The sequence below is a fragment of the Alligator sinensis genome, unplaced genomic scaffold, assembly GCF_000455745.1.
Source record: "Alligator sinensis unplaced genomic scaffold, ASM45574v1 scaffold1637_1, whole genome shotgun sequence".
NCBI classification, from domain to species: domain Eukaryota; kingdom Metazoa; phylum Chordata; order Crocodylia; family Alligatoridae; genus Alligator; species Alligator sinensis.
Window position 1 is genome coordinate 61,442 of NW_005843165.1, and position 12,107 is coordinate 73,548.

Below are 12,107 nucleotides of genomic sequence, written 5' to 3' on the forward strand. Positions count from 1 at the left end.
TTCTTCCTAATATCCAGTCTAAATCTGCTCTCTGCTAGCTTCTGGCCATTATTTCTTGTAACCCCCGGGGGCGCCTTGGTGAATAAATACTCACCAATTCCCTTCTGTGTCCCCGTGATGAACTTATAGGCAGCCACAAGGTCGCCTCTCAACCTTCTCTTGCGGAGGCTGAAAAGGTCCAGGTTCTCTAGTCTCTCCTCATAGGGCTTGGTCTGCAGGCCCTTAACCATACGAGTGGCCCTTCTCTGAACCCTCTCCAGGTTATCCGCATCCCTCTTGAAGTGCGGCGCCCAGAATTGCACGCAGTACTCCAACTGCGGTCTGACCAGCGCCCGATAGAGGGGAAGTATCACCTCCTTGGACCTATTCGTCATGCATCTGCTGATGCACGATAAAATGCCATTGGCTTTTCTGATGGCTTCGTCACACTGCCGACTCATGTTCATCTTGGAGTCCACTAGGACTCCAAGATCCCTTTCCACTTCCGTGCCACCCAGCAGGTCATTCCCTAGGCTGTAGGTGTGCTGAACATTTTTCCTCCCTAGGTGCAGCACTTTGCATTTCTCCTTGTTGAACTGAGATGGTCTGGCATGCAGTATGCATCGCACACTGACCTCTATGCTGCGTGCAGCACTTGTATGGGCTGGAGCTGGCACTGTATTACATGCAGCGCACGGGTCAGGGACAGTGCATGTTCCATGTGGCTTGTGGGGTTGGTCCAGAGACCCACAGACCCAATCATGCAGCTACAGGGGCTGGTTCCAGTGTTTGGATCATATGTTTTGAGGCCCCTGTTTTAAATCAAAGCAGTTGCTGTAGTTTGGTGCCCTTCATTACTACCTTAGACGCTTTAAGAGCCATTCTGCAGGTGAGTTTTAAAAAGGCGCTATCTTTAACCAGCACCCCCATGTGCTGTGCGGTAGACCCGGAAGTGGACCAGAAGTGCGCCTGGTCCACTTCCGGGTCTGCACCCAAGCATGCTGGGGACCCCCCTCACACTCCTGTGGGATGCTTCATCAGCCCCACCATCTCAGCATTCACGAGCTGCCTGGTACCTGAGGTATGTAGAAAAAAAATTTAAAGCTGTGTCTATGTCCAAATTGTCAAATCTTTCCATATCTCTCTGAATTGATTCAGAGGGTTCCAATTCAATTTGGAGAGATTAAAGGGTCTCTTGATTCGATTGGCCCGATTCGGTGGCTGAATCTCCAAATCTGTAATCTCTGCCGAATCGAATCGGCGACCAAAGGTTTGCACAGCCCTAGTGTTCAGTATTTGGTTGAACTGCATACTAATTATAAATGATTAAGTCCCTTCTGACATTGTCCCTGAATTTTGTCTTGGTTTAAATTTATGATTTCTTGTTCATAGGATTATACAAACAGTACAGAACATTCAAACTTTGATCCTTATTGCATATAAAGCCAGCATCCCATAACAACCAGTAAAGGCACTGACAGATGTAGAAGGAAAAAAAACGTGCTTTACTGGAACCAGCAGTGTATTTCTTTGACCCAGCTCTGCAGCATCTGTATAGATCTGATGCTTCAGTGAGAACTTTTTGGCGCTTTTATCTAAAACCGATTCAATTGGCTGTTAGTAGGACTTTTTGGTGGTTTTAGCTAACGCACATGATCTGTACAGATATTAGAGGAGCTGGGTGCAACTAACATGATGCCTCTTCTGGGCGTGTGCTAGGCTCAGCACAGGAATGCTGAGTTTAAAGTGTTCAACAAGGATAGGCTCTACCAATGTGTATGTGCCTTTTTTTTTTTTTAAACCTAGAAAAAGTGCAATTCAGGAACTTATCACATTTAACAAAACATGCTATTATCAGTAGTCCTTGCTCACACGGGCATTCATTACACTGATTAGGATCACTGGAGTAAATAAGGGATTGTGGGATTAGAGCTCCATAAACAATTTTCAACAGATAATAATTCTCAGATAAAACACTTCAAACTGCAGTTAAGGTATGTAAATATACTCGTATAAATAAACGTTGATGTTTGTCCCTTCTCATAAAATACCTTGTAGAGAGTCTCTATTCTAAAAAATTGTATTGGGAAATCAGGGAATTTTAAGATAATGTTCCTTTCCCTATTTGCCCTACGTTTTGGTATTTATTTTTGGATTCACGGCTGTAGTTAACAAAAGATAAAAGTTTAAGAAGCTTAGTCAAGCAAGCCGTATGGCCACTAGGTAAAAACTAGTCTACTGGTTGCCTCAGTTGCAAAAGGGACAAAGTTTAATAATTCTGAATACTCCCCCCACCAAAAAAAGAGAGAGAATGAAGCATGAAGAGTGAAATGTCAAATGGACCATGTTGTATCTTACTCTTTTACCCAGCATCACTTTTTGCATCTTCCTACTGGATGAAGTCTGAATATTAGCTCCATAGGTATGGGAATATATGTTGGTCACCAGTATCCTGCACAGAGGTCTTGTGTTTTCTAGCATTTTAGTGTATTTTATTTAAATATTCTTAAGATAAAATTCTCTGTTCCTTTTAAGAGAAGCACTACTGAAATGTGAGTCCATAATTGCAGCAAAAGGTGAGTTGGTCATCAGCCTGCAATGCCATGAGCGCATAGATTCTACAAGATGGCTTTGTGTGTCTTTTGTTCTTAAACTGGGATCATTAAGTAACACAATCTCCTTTAGAAATATGACCACAGTTAGGACCCCATACTGTGGAGAGGGTCAGTTGTTTTGTTGTTTTTTTTATAAAGGGGCCAACTACTAAAATGTGCAGAAAGATTCATGTATTTTGCCTCTACAGTAGTTGAGGGAGATGTGTTTGTAAAAGGCCAAAATTGTGTAGCTCTTTAAGGTCAGACCTTAATATTTGCTCCCCAAGCTTGCAACTAACTGTTATTTTACTCCCTGACCTCTTTGGTAAAAAACATTTTTATTCCAAACAGCCTTATGATAATGACTGTGTGTGTGTATATGTTTGTTTGTTACAGGTCAGACATCTGGTCAAAATCTGCTCCACCTCCTCCAGGTGAACCACCTTCTACTGAAAGTCCCCCAGCTAGACAAGTATCCTTACCAGACCTGTTTCAAGAAGAGCAAGTGCCCAAGAGTAAAGTGACCACAAATGATGAAGCGCTGCAGAAGATCAGTGCTCTAGAAAATGAACTTGCCAGTTTAAGGGCACAAATAGCCAAAATTGTAACTTTGCAAGAACAGCAGAATCTGTCAGCAGGTACTGAACTTGCTTTTTTATTTGCATCTAATGAAACTAAAGGAGTCTGCCTCTTTTTTTAATTAATAAGATGAATATATTTATGTGAGGTCTTGCAGGATTAAATGTGGTGTTCATAGAGTTGCAAGTACTGATTTGCCTGGAATGACAGCAACATAAATATAACAGTACTTGCAACTGAGAAAAAGAGGTTATATCTAGATTTTTCTAAAAAAAAAAACACAAAAACCTTAGATCAGATAGATAGATAGATATAACTAACTGAATCTATCTATATAACATTGTAGAAGCAGCAGCACTTGATTCCATAATACAGTCTGAAGAGTAAGACAGCACAGTACAAAATATACTTGCAGGCGAGATATGCATACAGTTCTTTTTAAAAATTACATCTGGACTCTTAAGGTTTAATTTTACAGTCCTTTCAGCGAGAGAAAAATTGTATGTGCCATTTACTAGGTCCTCTGAACAAGCAGTAGCTACTGCTAGTGAACTGTCTTGGGCACGTGATATTTGGAGTGACCTTGAGCCTTGCTTTTGTTATCAAACTTCCCTCCTAACCAGCAAATGGTGTTTACAGTGATTTGAGTAGCAGTTGACAGACAAGTTTTCATGGTACTGTTGTTGGGTGTGGCAGCAACTCCCAGACATCTGCCTGAGGCAGTTCAGACCTAGTGGATATCCAGATGAAACCTGTCATGTCTGTAACATGAGATCATAACTTCAGATCAGGCTTGGCAGTAGTTGCTCATCTTCAGTTCAGTCCAAGCAGGAGAATTCCATGTTTGTAGTTCATGTATTTATAAATGTGGAAACTAATAAAGCGAATATAAGATGTTTCTCCAAGGGATCAGGGAGAGCAAGACCTTTAGCTTTGTTCCTAATTCGTAGGGGTTTTTTTAGAATTTTGAATCCGCCTCAGTAGGACTTTCCAAACAAAACCCACCACAGACATCAATGAAAGTAAAAGAAAAGGATGTGACTGGGATGTAAGAAGCTCTAGTAGATTTTCAGTATAGTCTATCAGTAGTGTCATGAGATGCTTAATTATACTTTTGTAATAAAATATACTTGTTAAAAGGTTCATGAAACAGATACAAGCAAAAACTGAGCATGGTGCCACTAGACCTTTCACTATCAGAATAAACCCATCTTATCACACTTGGGATGGATGTATAGAATTGTAATTTCCAACAGCTACTTCTGTGTTGCCATTGTGTTATCTAATAGTGTTGGCTCACTGGTCTGCAAGTAGTAATTAGTAAGTTTAAATGCTTCATGTGAAATATACTGGCCAGTGCAACATCAAACGAGGCCTTGAGACAGGAGGAGAGAGTCAAATTGTTTCTAGAACCATCATCCAGATGAAATGCGGTAATTTCTGTTCACCCAGAAGCCAAAAGTTACATGACACTTTGAGCGTGAATGTTAATAACCATTTTTGCCCTCGTCTCCATCCTGCCACTGCATAACAATTTTGCTGTTTTGTAGCACTTACCACCAATTTGTTTCGATTGTGTGTTACTAACTGGGATTATAGGGGCTATCCAGACCTCTCTCTTATGCATATAAGATGAGAAACTGATGAGTGTGGGAAAGCTGAGAATAGATAGGCCTGTAATTCATTTGTAATTCTTCTTTAGAAGAGCTTGGAGTTTGGTATCCAGGTCTGCAGCAGGTGAGCAACACTTTTATTCTCTGTGTTTGTGCTGTTTAAGGTACTGCAATGAAATAGTTTAAGAATTTAGGTCTGTTCTTCATGAAGGCAGAGTAGCTTAAAATTCACATGCTTGTAAACATGTTGAATTATTATTGGCCAGGTAATAAATACATTATGTTAATGTTCTTTACTTTTAGAAGGCTCTTTTAATTCTAGTCTTTGTTTTGTTACCATTACCTCCCTCTTCTGGTAGAATATAGTAACTGCCATAAGTATGCAGACAATTCCTAGGTTATATCTTATCCTAGATAGTTCAATTCACTTTGATTAAATTGTCAAAAAAAATTGTAGTTAGAGCATTAACTTCAGTTATCGATTCTGAAGATATGAATGTTGAACTTTCTTTATCTGAAGCAGTTTCCTAAATAGTTTTTGCTTCCTCATTTGCTAAGACTTCTGTGATAAGAGAAGCTGACTTTGTGTTCACTTGAAGCATTGCATGGAGCTTTAAATTTAGGTTGCTTTAACAGCCCAGTCAGTTCAGATATAACACTATCAAGCCTCTCAAAAAAAAATTGGATAACTGTTTTTTAGACATCTTCACTTAATTTCTGTTAACTTGAATGCAAGCATCCAGATTCTGCAGTTCACATTCAAGAATCTTGCTTGAGAAACCACTCATTTTCAAAGACACTCAGCAAAAATTGCTACTTACCTGGGTATTTTGAAGATGGTCATTAAGCAGCTTTATCTGCAATCTAACTTTGACCACCAGAGTTGCTGCAAGTAAACATTCTGTGTTCTAGTAATCATTGTCTGTCTTGCAAAAATGCCCCTAACAGTTAGTTACTTCTAAGCATAGATTTTTAGTCAACATGACTCTGTCAAAACATCTTGTAGCATCATAAAAAAAACTGATAGCATTAAGAAGAGGCCAGGGTAGGTAGAAATAATTCCTAGTGTTCAAGGAAGCTTTTTTGTTTAGACTCAAGGCACCCCTATATAACTTTGAATTGAGCAAAATTACCTTAAAAAGAAACTTCTCAACAATTATCCTTGCAGAAGAGCCAGGCAGGAAGGAACCTGAGTCTGCCCTTATCTCCTCACAACTCGAGGCACCCCCTTCAAAAAAATCTCTCAACACCCAGGGGTGCCCAAGCACCCTGCTTGAGCATCCCTGATCTAGTGCAAACCTGCATCTGGACTTTGGACTGGAAACTCACTAGCTTCTTTTTTTTTTTTTTTTTTTTTTTTGAGAGCAGAGATCTTCACTTGAATGCTTTAGGAGGCTTAGGACTGAAATATGATAAATTTTCTTATGATGAGACATATTCTAGAAAGAAAACACACACCGATGGTGCAGCTGCTGCAATGAGATCCTTGTTTCTATTGCTTGTTTGTATTAAGCTTAAAAAGGGCACTTTGTTCTTACTTGGAATGTATTTTTGGTATGTTATAGCCGGATTAAGTCCTATTGCCTCACCTTCTGGTCCAGTGCTGCCGCCGCCACCACCACCACCTCTTCCTCCTCCCACCCTGCAGCAGAGTATGTCTGCTATTGATCTCATTAAAGAGCGGAAGGGCAAGAAAATAAACTCTTCACAGACTTTGACAGATAATGGTCCAAAGAAGCCTGAAATGCCAAACATGCTAGAAATCCTCAAAGATATGAACAGTGTAAAGCTGCGTGCAGTGAAAAGGTAAGCGTGCATGGCTTACTGTGTATTGTATAAATGCAAAGCAGAGTTTTACTGTCACGTCCATGGAGAAATGCCTGAAAAATAACACAGGATTACAGAGCTCTCACTTTGTCCTAAAGCTTTGCTTTGTGACTGCTCACTTTCACTTTCCTTTTCAAGGCCAACAGAAAGTACAAAGTGTAAAGCTGCTGACCCTACCGATCCTGCAGCATTAATAGCAGAAGCACTCAAAAAGAAATTTGCTTATCGATACAGAAGCGATAGCCAAAGTGAAAATGAAAAACAGATTCCAAAGTCTGAAACAGCGCTGGTGAGTATTGCAATATTTGACCTGTAATAAGGCTTAATTCTGCACTCCATGAAAGCAGCATATCACAAAATATCAGATTATTGTGTAAAAGTTGACCATATTCTCGGCATACCCTGAACCGAAATTAAGGTGATTTATGAAAAGCTCATTTTTAATGGAAATTTCAGTCTCTTAGGGTGCATCTACATGTGACACTACATCGCCATACTGATGTGCTGTGGCAATCTAGCTTCTCGCTATAGCGATGTAGTGTTGGTGAGCTCAAGCAGCGACACCGACACTACATCAGTGTAGTGAAGAGCTACCTCACTATAGTGTGTTGCTGTGAATGCTAAAAATAACTGTGCCCTGCTGGGATGGCACAGTAACAGCTGTCACTGTGCAGTCATTAGTACTTGCTTTCTGAAGTACTAAATGACGGCGCAGCATCAACTGTGCCATGGGGGGCACATGTAAACATGCCCTGAATATTTTGTAAACTATCTGGAAAACTTGAACCAGAAAGACTTGACTCAAAACCAAAGATCTTGGTGGAGGAATTCAAAATTTCTTGGGCCCTGACATGCACTCTTTCATGGTTAGGACTGGATCTATGTTTTGGGGATGCTGCATTGAGAACCTGGAAAACCTGACCTGTGCATTAGCCGCTGCAGTGAAGGAGGATGGAGAAGTGTTTCAAATACTAGAGGGATCACTTATTATCTGGAACTTCAGTTGACAGTGTACATCATAGAAAATTAGAGTTGGCAGGAACCTCAGATCATCATCTAGTCCAGTGGTTCTCAACCTTTTGTACCAGGACCCATTTGTAAACATCAGTGGCCAGTCCTGACCCCCCCCATCCCCAGCCCCATAGTATGTGGGGCAGAGAATGGGGATGTGGAGTAAAGGGGCAGGGGGTGAGGCACAGGGGGGCCCTAAGCAGCCCCTCCCTCACAGGCTGGAACTCTGCCAGCCTACAAGGGAAAACCCATGGTTTTCCTCCATTTTTAAAGTTTGATCCATTTTTAAAATTTGCCCACAACCCCTTCATTTAATTCTTGTGACCCACTTCTGGGTTGTGTCCCACAGGTGGAGAAACACTGTCCACCCCCTTGCTCAAACCAGGACCATCCCCAACTCTATCATTTCAGCCAGAGCTTTGTCTAGCCATGTCTTAAAAAATTCCAAGAATGGAGATTCCACAACCTCTCTGGATTACCTGTTCCAGTGTTTTACTACCCTCTTACTGAGATGATTTTTCTAAATATCTAACCTAAACTTCCCTCGCTGTAACTTGAGACCATTGCTTCTTATACTGTCATCTGCCACCACTGACAAGTCTACCTCCATCCTCTTTAGAACCCCACTTCAGGTAGCTGAAAGCTATTAAATCTTCTGTCTTCTTTTCTCCAGACTAGACAAGAGGCTGAGAGAAATGGGCTTATGTGAAGTCATGTCCCCCAGCCCCCTCACCATTTTTGTTGTCTTTCACTGGACTCTCTCCAACTTGTCCACGTCCTTTCGGTAGTGGGGGGCCCAAAATTGGACACACTACTTCAGAGATGGCCTCACCAGTGCTGAATAGAGGCAAATAATTACTTCCCTTGATCTTCTGGCAATACTCCTACTCATGCAGCCCAGTAGGTGGTTAGTCTTCTTGTCAACAAGGACACACTGTTGGCTCATATTCAGCTTATTGTCCACTGTACCCCCCAGGTCCTTTTCTGCAGAGCTACGGCCCAGCCAGTCATCCCCCAGCCTGTACTGATGCATGGGATTGCTCCATCCTAAGTGCAGGACTTTGCACTTGTTGAACCTCTTGAGACTTCTTTTGATTTAATCCTCCAGTTTGTCTAGGTCAGGGCAACCTATGCTGTCAACCGGGGCATACTTGGGAAGGCCCTAGGGGGCATGCGCGGGCAGGTGGGGATGTAGTGTTGCCACCCACCACCCTGCGCTGCCACCTCTCAGGAGCAGGGGTGGGGTGAGGGCAGCAGTGCTGCCCAGCCAGTTGGACACTGGGGTGGGGCGGGGGGTAAGCTTGCATGTGGTGGCAGCTACTGCTGCCATCCACCACTCTGTGCTGCCACTGCTCTGTGTCTCGCCATGCACCACCACCCCCAGCTGCTCCGTGTAGGGCTGCCAGGGGTACACTTATGAAAAAAGGTTAAAAACCATGGTCTAGGTCTCTGAAACCTTAAGCCCACTCTCCAGCATATCTACTACTCCCAGCCCTGCCCAGCTTGGTGTCATGTGCAGACTTGCTGAGGGTGCAGCACTTCAAGTTAATCGATGAAGATACTGAACAAAAGCAGACCCAAGACCACCTTGATACTGGCTGCTGCTTAGACATCGAGCCATTGTACTACCTTCTGAGCCTGATACTCCAGCCAGTTTTCTGTCCACCTTAAAGTCCATTCACCCAACCCGTACTTGCTTCATTGAGATTTTATTGAATCACTAGGTCCTTAACACAAAAACAGCATATCTTTATAAAAAATATAGATCCAAGACAGAAGTGGGAAAACTCCCTTAACTTTTAACTAAAAGTTTTTATCACAGAGCAAATGTTCAAGGATTGCAAGTTATGTTCCAGCACACATCAGAGCATGGCACGTGAGGCAGTTTTTCATGGCATACCACAGCTGGGTTGGGCTCTGGGCAGTCAGGAGGCTGCAGGTAGACCAGGCCCTGTGGCAGGCAGCAGCTGCCCCAAGCCCAGGCTGGCTGCAGCCAGGAGGCTACAAACAGGTGCATGGAGCTCTGCAACCTCGGTACTGGCCACAGTGGTTGTGTTCGTGCCTCCAGGCGCATGGCCAGGAAGGGGCTTGGGGCAGTGCAGCCCTGGCCCCTCCCCTCCCATCTGCCTGGAGGCATGCATGCAGCAGCTGCCACCATGGAGCTGAGACTGTGGAGCCCAGCACAGCTGTCTGCAGCCTCCTGGCTCCCCCCCCCCCCCCCCCCCGGGCCGCTGCAGCAGGTGACAGGCAGACTGCTAACACCTGTACTAGGCTCCAGAGCCCTGGCACTGGCTCTGTGGCAGCAGCTGCTGCATGCATTCTTCATGGCACATGGTGGTGCAAGGGCTGGGGCAGCCGCATCCCAGCCCCTCCCCCACCATCTGCTCAGAGATGCATGTGCAGCCACCACGAGCGATTAGGATCAGGCTCCCCAGCCCCCCCTCACCTCTGGCATCCCAAGTCAAGGCATGGATGAAGGCTGGAGTGTTTTGGGCACTTTGGCCAAAAACATTGCCAACCCCTGTTCTAGCATCTACATATCTTACAAAAAACCTAGAAGAGAAACTTGATGTAGCTTTTGCTGGAGAACAGTCGCTGCAGTATTGTGCTAGTGTAGGGGAACCAGAAAGGAAGAATAAATTATGTTTGGATTCATGTCTTGCATTTAACTTATCCTGGGAAATTTAAGCAAAAACAAGCCACAGAGAAACTAAAAGACTAGGAGGACTTGATAGCAGGTTATATTCTGGATATGATGTTTGAGGGAGAGAGGCAGAATTAGATTTCATAGACACTAGGGCTGGAAGGGACCCCAGAGGATCATCAAGTCCAGCCCCCTGCCCAAGGGGCAGGAAGTCAGCAGAGATCATAGGATCCCAGCAAGATAAAGTTACTGATTAATGCAGGCTTTTTAAGTATCTAGTATATTTGCCTTCTGTTTTACAAGCCCTTATATCATATCCAGGCTTTCTTTTACAACAACTAGAATTTCTTAAAAGAATATTACGCCTGTTTAAACCTGCCTCCTGCATTTGGGGCTTTTAGGGAAAAAACAGAGATGAGCTGTCACCATCATAGTATGGACTGGTTTGCCGTCTCAGTTTGGTTGGGACTCATCTCTTGGTTCAGCTAGACGTGAACATCCCCACAAAGGTTAACAGAACTTAATTAAGGGTTTCCTGACATTTGTTACCTAAGAATATTGTGCTGCTGACATTATCAGAGGTTTGGGGGTTTTTTTCTTTAAATACCTCTCATCTGTTGTTGCTAGTTGCGTGTAGACACCTGTTCTTTGGTTCAGTCCTCCTTATGTCACCATGACGGTTTGAAGAGGTCATGCAAGGAAAAAGATAGTTATCAGTGGTAGAACACTTGCACTGCTACAAGAATACTTAGTGAGGGTGACCAGTTGTTAAACAGTAATGGTACACTATTTTTGAAAGATGCACATTTCTTTGCTGGGGGTGGATGGGAGGGTCTTTAAATTTAACAGACTGTCCCTTTTCCTGATTAACTTTACTTAATTGCTGATAGGAAATTCTGACTTTTTTGGCTACCTTGCCCAATTTGACTTAGTTTGGTCTGAATCATCTACTGCCACAGAAGCCAGGCAAAATTTGAAGGTGACAAAAGATAAGTGGTGATTATTTGAGTCTGAAATGGATGGATTATAAATTATTCCACTTACTTCCTGAGTCTCCCATATATGAGACATCACATATATGTTTAAGTTGCATGTGAGTGTGTGTATCATATGCACACTTCAATGAATCTGTTATCTTTCTTTCAGTTTGGACCACACATGCTGAAGTCTACAGGAAAAATGAAGACACTAATTGAAAAATCTTAGCATATCGTCAGTACAGGAGAGACTATGTATTTAACTGTTTTTATTAGAATCAGTGCTATGCTACAAGTGTCTGTATTAAGTGGTCTCCTACAAAACGAAGAAATATCAATGTAAAATAAGTTTAGTGCCTTTCAGTTTTACAGGTCGGAGGGCTGGAGGTACTTGAAGGTGTGTGGCTTTTAACAAGGGTGTGGAAAGTGAAAAACCCATACTCAGGTATTAATCCTGTATTTAAAGTCTTTCAGTTCATCATTGTAAACACATGGTGATTATAGTTTATTAACACTAACTTATCTCTGCAAATATTTTTACATATACAAGTGACAGCCTTAAACTAGTCTGTCAAAATGCTAATGCTGAGGGTGAAATGCCCTTAAATTATTGTCTGACATTTGTTATATAGCTGTTACTTGCACTATAGTGTTTAGTCTGAGACTAAGCTCATTTGGAATCTCATGTTGAAATTCTTTTAACATGGCTCTTGTGTCAAGCCCAAAAAAGCATAAACTTCTCATCCAAATATGTCAGACTGTTTCTCCTTCATAGTAAAACTGAGTAGAGATATCCAAGTAAAAGATTGAGTATTCATGAACTGAAAAAAATCCCAAAGGAGCAAGCTTTTTGAAGTCCCTCAAATGGGCCTGCAATAAACAG

General features: G+C 42.6%; 1 protein-coding gene across 8 annotated transcripts in view; it reads left to right on the top strand.

Annotated features, from left to right (window-relative positions):
* Positions 1-11,742, top strand: part of MTFR1 (mitochondrial fission regulator 1) — a 35,980-nt gene extending 24,238 nt beyond the window's left edge. For all 8 annotated transcript variants that reach the window (XM_025194151.1, XM_025194150.1, XM_025194149.1 and 5 more), the window contains 4 exons: positions 2,970-3,211; positions 6,331-6,571; positions 6,731-6,881; positions 11,394-11,742. In XM_025194151.1, coding sequence (XP_025049936.1) covers positions 2,970-3,211; positions 6,331-6,571; positions 6,731-6,881; positions 11,394-11,453 — 694 coding nt within the window. In that variant the 3' untranslated portion in view covers positions 11,454-11,742. The remainder of the gene's footprint in view (positions 1-2,969; positions 3,212-6,330; positions 6,572-6,730; positions 6,882-11,393) is intronic.
* The last annotated feature ends 365 nt before the right edge of the window (positions 11,743-12,107 follow it).